We start from the raw sequence: 14,964 nt of genomic DNA, 5'->3' as shown, positions 1-14,964 counted from the left end.
ACATCTGAGCCCGAGCTGGTTCCTGAAATAACAAGCATATCGAGATTTGGCTTGACGTTCAATTTGACCTCGTGGTGTTGGTCGATACATGGATCCATAAACAGGATGCGGAGCATTAATAATCATTTTGGGCTTAATGCTGACGTGAGAAGCCTGCTTTCACACTTATCTGCTCTTCATACTTGTTTATTTTTTTCTAGGATCAGTACAAGTTCTGCTACGAGGTCGCACTGGAATACTTGAATTCTGGTTAAAGGGCCGGGACACTGCTTCCTGGATGGGGGGCAGGGCCCAGGGGACACTTGTATGGACAGGCTTCTTTTGGTGACGGCTACCTGGGGGGGGGGGGGGGGGGGACGTTCTGTCCCTCCGAGTCATCCAGCAGCTGGAGCACAGTGTTCAACCCGTACTTAAAACAAAAAAAAAAACGAAAAGAAAAAAAAAACAGCCTTCTTGCCTGTAACTTTGGTCGTTGCCTTTGTCCTCAGTGGATGAAACGCCTGATTTTTTTTAAAACCTTTTTTTTTTGTGGGGAATGCAATGTAGTCTAATGTGTGCATTTGTCTACTTGGTTATTGTGTTTCCTTGACACAAGCAGTATGATGTAGCTGAAATTACCTGGTAAAGAACCCGGAGCCCTAGATGTTTTGTGTCGTGCTGTAATCTCTACGAGTGTCATCCCATCACGCAAGAAGCCCCCACCTCCACCGGCGGCACTGGGAGGGGGCTCCAGATCCTGCTCAAGCTGTGTTCCATCCAGAGATCCAAAGCCAATCTTTTTTTTTTTTTTTATTTTAAACGCTCCAGTTCCTGTCACCATTTGTTTATACTGTAAATAGTTTGAGTTCTGTAGATTATTTATTCATTCGGAGTACCTTTTGTGAAGCACATTGAGTGACAATCATGTATTTTGATTTGATTTGTTGAACAGATATTGTTAGCCTTTTGTTTATCTTGTATGGAATTTACAAATACATATATATCTGCCATTATTGGTGTTTTGAGCTATTTCCTCAATAAAAAATATTTTAAATAACCTGACACTTAAAACGTAAGTATGAGTCTATTGCTATATTCACACCTGAGTCTCTGATTGTCTGAGACACCGAATTCTCTGAATTGCAGAGTATATTTTCATTAGATTTTTTTTTAACACCACCAAAACATTTTTTGTAAAACAACTGTATGTCATTTTATGTAAACTCAGAAAATGTTTTTAGGTTATCGGATATGAAATCAGTCTGTTACTTTTTGAAGATGGAAAGTCTGTAACTAATCACTAATATCCATAGAAACACATGGTGTGATTGAGTGACGTCTCTTCTAGAGTGTCTCCTGACAGACTCACTGTGACGCTGTACTGGATAAGCTAATGGAAGCTGGATGGTTGGACTACGTTCACTAAGTTCACTTGCTGTATCTTTCACGGCCACCAGGGAGCACAGCACTCCATTAAGAAACAACCTCCCTGTATTATCTACGAAATTAAATTTCATTAGTGCTAATCAGGCTTCATCTAATTGAATTTACACGTGGTTAAGCTAAAGCTTGGAAATTTCCAGATTTGCAAATGTTTTAACTGTAAACTGGAATGCTGACTTCACACAATACAAATGTAAAATTTGTGACTTACCGTCACATATTGTGAACAGGCCGGCTCATCAGCGCCCCCTCTTGCCGTGATGGTTATCGTGTGTGTTTTCCAGCTCTGCTCGCTGTGCCCCCGCTCCTCCGGCTCTCCGTCGTTCTGATTGTTTGGACAGACCCCCAGATGCTCACCAGGTCAGGACTGCCCCTGCAGAGCTCTGCCAGTGTCACTTGGTCATTTTCCTGCTGAAAGGTGAACTTCCTCCCAAAGTTCTGTTGCTGTACCTGACAGAAATCACTTGCACTACCTCCCCTACAATTTTTTTTTTCTCCAAATCCACCTGAATATCCGGTGCCTGCTGTCACAGCAGGAGCCTGCCCTCCCCCCAACCTCGCTGTATGCTTATTGTTCTCTGACTTCTGCCACACGTGGAATTTAAGGCTTTAGGCAAAAAAAGTTCCATCTGACCACAATACTTCCAGATCAGTCTTGTGTAAATTTTTCTTTTCTGTGCACTGCCAGTGGAGACCGCCATTATCCAACATACTTGCATTGTATACTGGTGAATCTTCAGGCCATTCTCAGACTCATCCCTGCAGGTTTTAAAGCAGTGGATTCCTGAAATCCCCTCCCCCCCCCGCCCCCAACACCATGTGGATGCTGAATTTTCTTGGTCATTTTCATACCATTCCATCGGCTTTAAGACTTGATCAATAGCCATTAAGCAGACGCCTTTGGTCAGACACAGTCAGGGTCACTCCAGCAGAATGTTAACAGAGAGGGTATCTCACTCTATTTGGGATTTTACGCTGCCTCTCAAAATCAGCACACCAGAACTGAATGCTTAAGGCTTAAAAGTGACAAATCTCGAGGATTGTAAAGTGAGAGCAGCATCCGTGATTCACAGTATATTCCGACTTAATGCTTTTGCCAGCCTTTGAAGTCTTCTGTCTTTACATACGCTGATGCGCTTCCCAAACTGGCTTTCAGTTACAATCCCGGTTAATTCAGAAGAACAAGAAGCTTCTAATTTTAAGCAAAAAAAAAAAATCTTGGAAAGAAATTCAAAGAAGTTCGTAGTTTAGTCCATAACACTTTGCAGTCTATCTGCCAAGAAGGGAAATCTGACTGTTTATAACCTTCAGTATTAAAGGTTTTGTATATTTAAAGTACACTCACCCCCCAATCTCATCTTATAAAATTAACAGCTCATATTTGCATGGGTTGACATTGTATAGTATAAGGCATTATGGGTACTGTAGTACCCACTTCTACAGACATGTGCGTGAATAAAGTGGGCACACATCACATGGCTTTAAAAAGGAAAGTCTAGAAACTACTCACATCGTATTCAAATTTCTGTCTTCACCCATTAGGTGTTATATAAACTAGGGTAGTCATGTGACCCACAGAAGACACATATCAGCCATGCAGAATCAATGAAGGTAATACACGCCCCCCCGATGGGCTTCCGGCTGAGATCCATTTCTCCCAGGCCTAAAATATCCTGATAAGAAATCGCACAAAAAAACGATCATCGTAAAAGATGGTCCAAGAACTCAGGGTGTCATTTCCTAGCAACAGGTAACCACTTTGGTACTATGGTTTGTTTCTTCACACTTACTCGGTGAATCAGTTATTAAGAAATCAATGCCACACTCACAGTACAGACTGCATTGTGTAATATTCTTGCACGCACACTCACAGCAATTCTTAATTGAATGATTATTGGCTACCGCGAGATATATGGAATGATGAAGTGGCTGTCACTAGCCGTTTCAATTATTCTGATGACATCGAGTGTATTTTTATAAGCATGACATTATTATATATAAACCTGGAACTCTGCAGGAGAAGCAACGGCTGGCTTATGTTTAATGATCACTGGCATCCTTTGAACAACGCCACTGAGAAGAGGACGCCGGACGCAGCTAAGATTCACCAGCACAGCCTTGGTGAAGGGCTTTGTGGGTGAAATTGCTATTTTACATTCAGCTCTATATCTGACAATCGGGTGACAAAGATGAAGACAAGAATTATATGTTCATGCATCTTCTAACCACTTACCCACTACAGGAGGTAGAGGGAGGGGCTGGACACACACAGGACAATTTAGAAACGCCAGTTCAGCCAAATGAGAGGAGAAATTCATACGTCACACTAACAAGAGCGGGGGGTGAGATCTGAGCCTGCAAACCCAGAGTTGTGAGACCTTCTTCCCACCCTAAGAAGTTCATGTGCTTAAAATTTAGTAAAGCATTCTACAGCTGAGTTGTTTTCTCCAGGCGAAGGAAAACATTTCTCACAGCCAGATAGCAGACAGTCTAATGTAATGAGCGTATGGATGCGCTTTTCTCGATTGTTCAGACAGCACTTTTCCTGACTGAGACCTTAAAGACACTGTAGGAATATTTTAATGTAAGGCTCAAGTGATCTTCAGCAGTCTTTTATACAGGTATTTCATGGAGAACCGACAGCATCCATATACATCTATAAGTCTGGGAATGTGTGTCGGAGTGAATTAGGGGCCTGCTGGCCGTTTCCATCTTATCGGAATTCTGCAGGCGGAAGAGGTGTCATCCAGTCTGTCCTGTCCCTTTATAGGTTCCAGCGTTAGAAAGCTGAAATATTCCACACGGAGCCGTGTATCGTCGGCATAGCAACGCTGATTGACACCGTGCTAGTGAATAATATCCACAAGTATATTTATGGCAGAGAGCAGTGAGCCCAGGCTGGCTTATTGTGGAATTCCGCTTACCTGACCGCGGAGTATTCTGCCCGTTCATCCTTAACTAAAAGCTGACATCTGTCAGATGGACAACTGTCCACGTGGATTGGCAAAGAAAAAAAACTGATTTTATAGGCTGTCCAGGAGAATATGGTGATCAGTGGAGTCTAGAGCAGCACTTAAGTCCAGAGGCGTGAGAACCTCAGGGTGAGAAGAGAGAAACGAGTCCCCCATATACCGAGGACCGTTTCGTCGCCACCGTCCTGTCAGAAAATGTGCCGGGGCAACACACTGATCCCGTCTGATTGCAGGGAGATGGACAGCTTCTGAATAGCACAGTGCTTCAAAATTTTAGACGGAGTTGAAAACTCGGAGACGGGCTGGTGGCTATACAGAGCCCGCTGGGGGAGATCGGGCTTAGCCCGGTGTGACTCAGGAATGGCGAGAATGCGGACGAGCTGTATTAGCGGCATGTCAGATCACAGACCCGCTGGGTGCTCTCATTACTGCTGTCGGCGAGAACAACGCTGACTGAGCCATACCGAGTGTTTTTTAAATGTCTGCTTGGCTGTTACTGCAAGCAAGGAGAATGACCTTTAATTAATCACGAATCCTGCTCTATTACCTAAGTGCGGTCATGACACCAGGGTCTATATGGCTTAAATTTACCGGCTTCCTCTTCCAGCCATTGCACAGCATTTATTGTAGCACTTGCATTGTTGGGTGGCTCATTTAGGCCCAAGTCAGCATTCTGCAAGCCTTGAAATATCATGAATTATCTTGAACAATCATGGTTGATCAGTCCATTCACCGACGCTGCTGTTCTCCAGTGATTTTATTGTACTTAATAATCCTTTGTGTGAAAGTGCACGCCCTGTGTGTCGTGACCTGCTCGTCCGATCCTCCTGTGTGCCACGCCCCCTCATTTACCTCGTGTCAATTCCTGATTGTAATCAGCTGTCATTAAGTCCTGTATCTTTAAGTCTGCGTTCAAGTCTGTTTCCCCAGTCCGGTTATTAATGTTGCTGTGTTTTGGAGTGTTACCCTGTAATAAACCCTGTTTGTTCGTATCCACAGCTTCCTTCGCCTGCTTCCGCAAACCCGACGTGACACTGTGACAGACCGGCATCTCATCCATGGTTTATTCCTGCTCTCTGCAGCCTAGGACAGACTCTGTATGATGCAGAATTTATAGTGCAATAACTACACATTTGGCTTACATGTCTGTACCTAAAGACTGGTCTGGTCCTTGGGTTTAGCAATGGGCAATTTATAAGGATTTACTTTTTCAAACGAACATCTGACTTAAACAATTTTTCAATCGACAACGGCGGCTTGCGTCATATCTAAACGAAATATTTAATCGCTGGCAGAAGAATGTTCTTCTAATGTTTTCATTTCGTAAATGTGAAAATAATGTCTTTGAGAACAAAATGTGCAAGTCAAACGCGTAGTAGCCTTGGTATATGCGGGTTAATGCCCTCCAAGCTGAGCATTATACGTTTTTAAACGCATTCGACTGTGCCTCGGATTGTTCTTCTTCTGTGTTAACCCTTACTTATTTGAACTACTGGACCAATTTCTGCATAGGAAGAAACATATCACATATCACACAGTGCCCTGAACGCTGTGCCAGATAGGTGACTGGAAGATGGATTTATCTTATGAAGTTATATCCATAAAGTACTCAATAACAAGGTTAGGGGCATTTACATGCCTTTGACAATTATGTTAAGAAAGTAAAATTAAGCCTGGCATATTATTAAGGCTCGATGCACCAGACTAGACAGGGAGGAGCGTGGCTCTTAAGTGGCCAACCATGCATGTCTGTGTTGGTCTGAAAAGGCAATATAAGTATTAATGATATAGGCCAGAGAGGGAACCTTATGAATTAGACATTCATAGACTCTCTGTAGCTATTCTCGAAAGCCACCAGAAATGCCAACACGTTCTCCAATGGGTTTTATAAATCAGCATGTGCACGTCGAGTGTCACGATCGCGGTCGGGCGAAGCGGCGATCGTGCGGGTCGGCAGGCAGGAACGGGCAGACAAGCCGAATACAGGGCTAACAAGGGGTTTATTAGGAAACGGAGTACGAACATCGACCAACATCAATGACGGACAAAGGACTCGGGTAAGACACGGACTGAAATACACAGGACTGATTGAAAATAAGCAGACACAGCTGGGTACAATCCGGGAAACACACGTGGGTAAGCAGGGGGCGTGGCACACAGGAGGAGCCGACGAGCAGAGCATGACAGAACCCCCCCCTAAAGGCGCGCTTCACCGGGCGCGCCAGGGAGGAGGCGACAGACGGGACACGGGAACCGGGACCTGGAGCAAAAAAAACAGAACCATCAACGAGAGACGGGAATCAGGACCGAGGCACAAAACAGGGCAAGCGACAGGACGTGAGACAGGAGCTGACACAGGACAGGGAAGGCAGAAAGACAAACCAGGAAAGGGGACACAGCGGGAACTGGAGGAACAAAAGGACCAGGAGTGAACGAAGGGAACAGAGGAGGACGAGGAGCAGAGACGGGAGGAACAAAGCAAGGGGGAGCAGAGACAGGTGGGACAAAGAAAGGGGAAGCAAACGAAGGAGGGACCTGGGCAGGAGAGAAGGGAGTGAAGGCGGGGGAACAAAGGGGAGCCCGAGGGAGACCCAGCGGGCGACGGGTGGCAGCCGGAGGGGCCGCAGACGGCCGGGAGGCCGGAGCCGGAGGGGACCAAGAAGGGGCTGAGGAGACAGGGCGAGGGACCCGCGGAGGGGCCAGGGAGGGAGCAGGAGGGAGCACCGGGGAAGGGGACGAGGGAGCTGGAAGGGGCCAGGGCGAAGGCAAGGCGACCGAGGAGCCGCCGTCGGGGAGCCCCCCGGCGACCGACCAGGCACCGGAGGGAGGAGCGAGGCAGGGCGACGAGGCACCGGAGGGGGACCCGCAGGTGACAGCCAACCCGGAGGGCCAGGACCCGCAGGCGCCAACCGAGCCCCAGCGCAGGCGAGGCAGGGCGAGCCAGGGGGCAGGGCGGGCGGGACCCCAGCCCTGCGTCTCTGCCCCCTCCCCATGCGGGACACAGACATGCCGACCCCAGGTCGGGGTCGACGTTGCCGGGGTGAGGGACAAGGAGTCACAGGGGGAGAAGGGACTGGAGGCAGCTGTGGAGGGGGCGCCTCTGGAGCTGCTGGAGCGCGGTCAGGACTTGGAGCGCGGTCAGGGACCGGAATGGTTCTGCAGGCTGTGGGGGCGCCGGCCCGGGAGCTGCAGGTGGCTGCAGTGAGGGCGCCTGCCCTGGAGCTGCAGGCTGCTGCAGTGAGGGCGCCTGCCCTGGAGCTGCAGGCTGCTGCAGTGAGGGTGCCTGCCCTGGAGCTGCAGGCTGCGCAGGCGGTGGCTGCGCAGGCGAAGGTGGCCGTGCGAGCTGCACAGGCGGTGGGTCCGTGGGCGGTGGCGGCCGCACGGGAGCTGGATCCGTGGACGACGGCGGCCGCACGGGAGCTGGATCCGCGGGCGGCGGCGGCAGCGAAGGCGGCTGCGCAGGCAGCGGCGGCAGCGAAGGCGGCTGCGCAGGCAGCGGCGGCAGCGAAGGCGGCTGCTCGGGAGCGGGGTTCGCCGGCAGCGGCGGCCGCACAGGAGCGGGGTCCGCCGGCAGTAACGGAGGGAGGTCCTCTGTACCGGCGATCGCCGGTCTCCTCTGTCTCCCTCGCTGGCGCCTGGCGGTGGCGGGAGGCGGCGCGATGTCCGTGCAGGCGGACGGCCGGAGAACTAGCTCCCGCTCCGGGTACGGGTAGAGGAAGGGCTCCTCGTCCTCGTCCTCACTGGAGAGCCAGTACTTCCACACGGGATCGGGGTCGCGTGTGGTCGGCCCCCGGGCTGGAGGTAGGGCGGGTACCTCCCTCTCGTCCTCTGTCGGGAGCCAAAGCCTGGAGAGCGAGCAGGCGCCGAGACGGATCGTCTCCTGCGGGACTCTCCTCCGTCTCCGCTTCTTCTTTTGTGGGTCCGTCATTCTGTCACGATCGCGGTCGGGCGAATCGGCGATCGTGCGGGTCGGCAGGCAGGAACGGGCAGACAAGCCGAATACAGGGCTAACAAGGGGTTTATTAGGAAACAGAGTACGAACATCGACCAACATCAATGACGGACAAAGGACTCGGGTAAGACATGGACTGAAATACACAGGACTGATTGAAAATAAGCAGACACAGCTGGGTACAATCCGGGAAACACACGTGGGTAAGCAGGGGGCGTGGCACACAGGAGGAGCCGACGAGCAGGGCATGACATCGAGGGCCTCCCCGGTGTCGCCCAGACCCCCCTTTCTCTCACAGACCCCATTCCTTATTGTAGTGCACAGTGACCACCTCTGTTAACCCTCTTTTTGTACAGTAGTGGTGTGAAAAATTAGAAGCGGCGGTGAGTAGATTTATGTCTTCCATCCAGGGGTTGCCATAAAGGGGGTGAAGTTAAGATGATTCCAAGGGCCCCTGAGTGACAGGGGCCCTAAACAATTTCATACAGTCACTGCCTGGTTTAACCCAATCGGAGCCAATGAAACATGGCAAGTGGTTTAAACCAGGCAGAGACTGACGCCGTTTAATAATTCTAGCCATCGCAGCCCAATGTTCTTTTTTGTCACTTTCCCATCTCCCGAAGCTGTAGTGAGGTGTAGTGCTGTCGCTTTCGGAATGAAGAAATACAGCACGCCAGGTTCGTCTCCAGACGATAAAATTAATTGAGCGGGGTTTTTCCCGAAGAAAACATTTTCCGAACGAGGATGAAAATACAGGTGAAATCGCATCCCGTATGAAATCATTTCTTTTCCAACATGGCATGATCCCATAATTTACAAGATGATCCAGTAATATACAGGAGAGGTAGCAACTCCAGCAGGATGCCAGGCTTGTCTAGTGCGAACAGCGTCTTCGTCTGCGCTAGAGAAATACAGAGGGTCCAGACCAGGAACCGCGAGCTGGATAATGAGGCCTTTCAGACTTACTGCCATCAATTACGTCTAGATGGATCCAACCTTGAAAGCAGTCATTAAAAATAGCAGCTTATTAACTTCTCTCAGTCTCTACCTTCCATCTACTTTGCTGTTGAACAAGTAACGGAGACTTGTTAAAATCAAAGGCTCTTAACTTCAATCATATGAACATATTTAAAGTATTCTTACAGGGGAGATTAGATAAGCACACCCAGGTGAGCAGGTACTTACCTCTTAACGGAAAAGAGGCAAAGTCGAAGAAGATGTGAAATCTATGAGCAAAACAGATTTATTCTGCACAGTTTGTTAGGAATGGTCGACATATTTTTATACGTAAACGTCCCTATTAACTTAATTTAAATCTTCCAACTGCTTACCTGGGCAGGGCCATTCAGACATTACAATCACAGTAACTAATCAACCAAGCAAAAAACTGGAAGAGTTTTATACAAATACTTGTATATTGAACTTGTATATATTCTTGTATATATACTTGTATATCCCAATACAGTAAATAACGTAAGACAGAGAAGTAATCATTCTGGTATGTATCTTGAGTTTGTAACGTGTGTTACGTTTTATTTGGTTATGCTTCCCTCTGCTGGTGGATTTTTTTTTCTTTAGATGGTAAGCCAACGTTCGGTACTAGTCAATGTTTTGAATGCAGATGCAATGGGAAAATCCTCATTTACATCGACGAGTCTTGGCCGACCTACACCCAGCCGGTGGATCATGGTTTCTCCTCCTGAGCGATATCGCATCAATATTATATGATGCATGTGTAATAATCGCCAGGGCTTCAGATGACGGGCGAAACATTTGGCCAGCTTTTCAGTACTATACAATACTATATAATAATATTTATTTACGCTAACAATTTGTTAAGATTAATAGTGTGCATAACATCGATGTGATATCAAAATAAATACGTGGCCACCCCAGTAGCCGCCCCACACCAAAATAATAAAAACAAAATATGGATTACTTTATTAATAATCCATGTTTCATAGGAGAGACAGAATACGGCACAGCCATCCCCTTAATTAATCGTACAACTCTACTGATGGGCACCCCAATCAAAATTTTCTGCAGCTGTCACTGCTTCATACACACTGTTTTTATTAGACAGTCAATATTACTCACATTCAATATCAGTATCAATATCAGAATATATTCAATATCAGTATCAATATCAGAATATATACGTGCGGGTATGATTCATTCACACACACACCCAACAAGCCTTTGTAGTTAAATTTTGAGCTGTGCCGTTGTATACATATATCATATACTTAATTCAAGATAAATTTACAGATGGAAGTTGTTTTTCTGGAACCAGAACCCTTTTCCGGAACTAGGGATTTTTGTCATGTTTACACCGCAGGAACCTGGCCTGACTGTAGTTCCTAGGAGGCAGTTCCCGAACCCTTTTTAGGGCGTTTTCACAGCACCACTTTTTAGTCCAATTAAAATGGACACTGGTTCGATTTCCCCCTTGGTGTGAATCGTTTGGGTAGTTGTGAACACAGTAATCGCACTCGGGTGCGGACCAAAGGAAGCGGACCGAGACCAGCTTCTCTGAAGTGTCTCTGTCGGGTCCCAAACGAACTCTGGAACGGTTCACTTGTAGTGTGAATGTGATCCGACCTCAATCTTACCCATCTTCCAGGTGCACTCCAAGAGTTTGAGCTAAACTAGGAGTCAGATGGGCTTTGTGTTCTGTGATGTGGGAAAGCACTAAATGCAGTAGCAGCAGCTAGACGGAGAAGGAGAAATAAACCGAGGTCCTACCTGGTCTAGCAGGGAGGTAAGTTGCCTTATTGAAATCTGTGCAGATGACTACTACATCTGTCAGCTCCTAAAAACTGCTCACAAAAAAACTTTCAAGTTTTCAAAATGTTCAGTAAATGGCTGAAGGAGGGAGGATTATCGGATCGACTGATCAGTGCCACGTAAAACCGATTGTATTTACTTTCTTGTTCCCGCCACAGACACATCTGACCAATAAGCAGAAGGAACATTCTCGCGTGGTTTGTAGTGGCGCATTGTTGCTCCGTTTGTTTTTTTATTACGGACGCATCAACTGATTCGGACCAGAGAAATAAAACTATAGATGTGAAAATGCCATTAGTCCCTACTTTTTGTTCAAACTTGAACTGCTGGGTAGGCGCCTACAGCGGTAGCTTGCTGATGGGTTGACCACAAGCACCGGCGCTAATCTGGAAGTTACTCAGGAGTGCAGGAAAATAGATATAATTAGCTGAGCAAGACTTTATTATTCTGTGGAAAACAGAAGATCGATCTGATTACCATATTTCATAAAAATCATTAACATGTCACGGATCATATAAGTAAAATACAAATAAAAGGCTGTGTCTCATTTTGATATTGATCGATTCCCTAATGACTAACAAATAACTAAAAAATGACATGTATCCTCCGTTGTTTTGGCATGGCGGTGAAGTTTCGTATGAAATTATTTGTAAGGTTTAACCTGATGTCAGATGTTTCTATGGTATACTGAAGTATATTTACAAGCATTTCACAAGTGGCAAAGGATTTTATTGATAATTACATTAAGTTTATGCAAAGAGTCAATACTTGCAGTGTTGGCCCTTCTTTTTCAAGACCTCTGCAATTCGCCCTGGCTGCTGTCAATCAACTTCTGGGCCAAATCAATGTTTGGCGTTTGTCAATTTGTGGGTTTTTGTTTGTCCACCCACCTCTAAAGGATTGACCACAAGTTCTCAATGGGATTAAGGTCTGGGGAGTTTCCTGGCCATGGACCCAAAATGTTGATGTTTTGTTCCCCGGGCCACTTATCACTTTTGCCGTATGGCACGGTGCTCCCTCATGCTGGAAAAGGCATTGTTCGTCACCAGAATGGTCTTGGATGGTTGGGAGAAGTTGCTCTTGGAGGATGTTTTAGTACCATTCTTTATTCATGGCTGTGTTCTTAGGCAAAATTGTGAGTGAGCCCCTTCCCTTGGCTGAGAAGCAACCCCATACATGAATGGTCTCAGGATGTTTTACTGTTAGCATGACACAGGACTGATGGTAGCACTTCACCTTTTCTTTTTTACAGATGTCCCAAATAATCGAAAAGGGAATTCATCAGAGAAAATGATTTTACCCCAGTCCTCAACAATCCAATCCTTGTACCTTTTGCAGAATATCAGTCTGCCCCTGATTTTTTTCTCGGAGAGAAGTGGCTTCTTTGCTGCCCTTCTTGACACCAGGCCATCCTCCGAAAGCCTTCACCTCACTACGCGTGCAGATGCAATGACATCTGCCTGCTGCCATTCCTGAGCAACCTCTGCACTGGTGGTGCCTAGATCTTGCAGATGAATCAACTTTAGGAGATGTTCCTGGCAATGCGGCACTTTCTTGAGCACCCTGATGCCTTCTTCACAACAATTGAACCACTCTCCTTGAAGCTCTTGATGATCTGATAAATGGTTGATTTGCATGCAATCTTACTAGCAGCAATATCCTTGCCTGTGAAGCCCTTTTGTGCAAAGCAATGATAAGCAGGTCCTTTTGTGGCAGGGCTGAAATGCAGTGGAAATGGGTTTTTTGGGATTAAGTTCATTTTCATGGCAAGGAGGGACTTTGCAATTAATTGCAAAGCATCTGATCACTCCACAACATTCTGGAGTATATGCAAATTGCCATCATAAAAACTGAGGCAGCAGACTCCAGAAACCAATAATTGTATCATTCTCAAAACTTTTGGCAACGACTATGTGTTTTATTTCATTTTGGGCATACGAAACCCAGAATTGATTATCCAGTCTGGAATACAGATCTTTGAGGAATTTACCACTACAATAAAATAAGATCCGCGGACTCGCAGTGAAACTTAACAGATTTGCCACCAGATGGCGACGGTCCCCCACCTGCATCATCCACCTGAACTGTGTGGTAGGCAACTGTAGGACAGGGTATATATTACGACCCCGTCCCGAAGATATTGAATATCTTACATTTTAGTCCATCAATACTGAATATCGAACCAACTAAAATGTATGGCAACCTCGCAGTCACTGCACTTATTGCTACGTGAGAATGTATATAATTTGCAGGTAAAATAAAAAGATAAAATGTAAACAAAAAATATGTTGCTATATGCAGATTATGTAAATAGGACGGTGTTAATGAAGCGTAAAATAATAGTGGTCTCATGCATTTAAAGTGTAGAGAGCGGTCCAGTCCATCCACGCATTATTCAGAATAGCGTATCCAGTGAAGGGTTTTGGGTAAACTCGGAGCCATTTCTAGTATATTAACATGGCACATTATTAACAGGATGCCATTACAGGACACGAACACACGGTAATTTAGATATACCGATCCTCCTGAAGCGTGTGTACGGCGGGAAGCCACAAGCAACACGCAAACTCCATACACACAGGCGCGGCCGAGACGCTTTGGCATAGCCATGGAGGTGTGAAACCATAACGCAAAGACGACAGAAAAGGGATCGTTGCAACACATTTCCTGGCCCGATTTCCGGTTGTTTCAATAACTACGGGCCAATTACCCTAAAAACGACATAAAAGAGGAAATAAATGTCTTTCGACCTTATTTGGGGACGCCATAATAGTATCGGAATCACTAACAGAATAGATTCAGTGAGCCATTATTTAATTAACTGCTATTTCCGTCGCTGAGATTATCGATCTCAACATTAGCTCTGCAACAAATGCGTTAGCTCGAAATCATTACAAATTATTTTTACAACCCCGGGTAATATTGTCTTGTTCTGGTTCATTAGGATTACACGCATTTTACAATGCGATACATGCCAAATATGCAAAGCATATGCACTCCAGCTAGTTATCCGTGCTCCCTCGGTGAAACCCGTGGGTCTCCGCCACCCCGTAACAGTGATTTCTGCAGGTCTCGGCTATTCTCAGCACCCACGTACCCTTCTTAGTATTAACTTGCGCTCCTTTCAACACGATTCCATGAATGACAACGCTGCCAGCCACCCACGGCGCACGTTGGAAGTCACAACAGTACGCATTGACCAATTATTTCAGCCAGAGTCGGTATCTGAACGAGAAAGACAGAAATTCACGCCAATGGTATCTTAGAGCTCTGTATAGGCCCACCCTAATTATAAATACAGCCAATCAACGCGGGCCTCTTATGAATAATACATACGATTGCTAGCGGAGTGACGCAGATATTAGAGGCTCGAGTTTTTTTTTGTGAAATTGTTGGGAATTTCGTTAAATATTAGCTTCAAAATTAAATTCGGTTGTTTAAGACAGCAGCGCGCTGTGTAATTAGTGCCAGACGCGAGGCGACTCAGGGCATCCCCAGGCTTCTGCATGTGCCATACTGCCGAGCCTAGCTAAGTTGATGTGTCGTTGCTAGAAAAAAGATGCCGCAACCGAAATCGCGCAAGATCGCCATCCTGGGGTACAGATCCGTGGGTAAGTCTTCATCACCCTCATCACCAGCAGCATCATGGGGAGGAAGCATCCCGTCCCTTTGGATGATCCCGTGCTGCATGCGAGTTTCACTGTGCGGTTGCAGATGGATGCGCCCGAGTCGGTGCGGCATCGTGCATGGTGCGGATGGGTGAGGTGAACGGAACCGCGGACGGTGTAAGATAATGGGCCGGTGTCAGATAATGGGCCGGTGTCAGCCTCG

General features: G+C 46.7%; 2 protein-coding genes across 7 annotated transcripts in view; both read left to right on the top strand.

Annotated features, from left to right (window-relative positions):
• Positions 1-1,041, top strand: part of LOC125725299 (receptor-type tyrosine-protein phosphatase mu-like) — a 149,579-nt gene extending 148,538 nt beyond the window's left edge. For all 6 annotated transcript variants that reach the window (XM_049002132.1, XM_049002130.1, XM_049002127.1 and 3 more), the window contains one exon: positions 201-1,041. In XM_049002132.1, the coding sequence (XP_048858089.1) occupies positions 201-254 (54 nt within the window). In that variant the 3' untranslated portion in view covers positions 255-1,041. The remainder of the gene's footprint in view (positions 1-200) is intronic.
• Positions 1,042-14,462: 13,421 nt separating this feature from the next.
• Positions 14,463-14,964, top strand: part of rheb (Ras homolog, mTORC1 binding) — a 28,831-nt gene continuing 28,329 nt past the window's right edge. The window contains exon 1 of the mRNA XM_049002145.1: positions 14,463-14,744. Coding sequence (XP_048858102.1) covers positions 14,693-14,744 — 52 coding nt within the window. The 5' untranslated portion in view covers positions 14,463-14,692. The remainder of the gene's footprint in view (positions 14,745-14,964) is intronic.

Source organism: Brienomyrus brachyistius, unplaced genomic scaffold (genome assembly GCF_023856365.1).
Source record: "Brienomyrus brachyistius isolate T26 unplaced genomic scaffold, BBRACH_0.4 scaffold64, whole genome shotgun sequence".
NCBI lineage: Eukaryota > Metazoa > Chordata > Actinopteri > Osteoglossiformes > Mormyridae > Brienomyrus > Brienomyrus brachyistius.
This window is presented reverse-complemented; position numbering and strand designations above follow the sequence as displayed.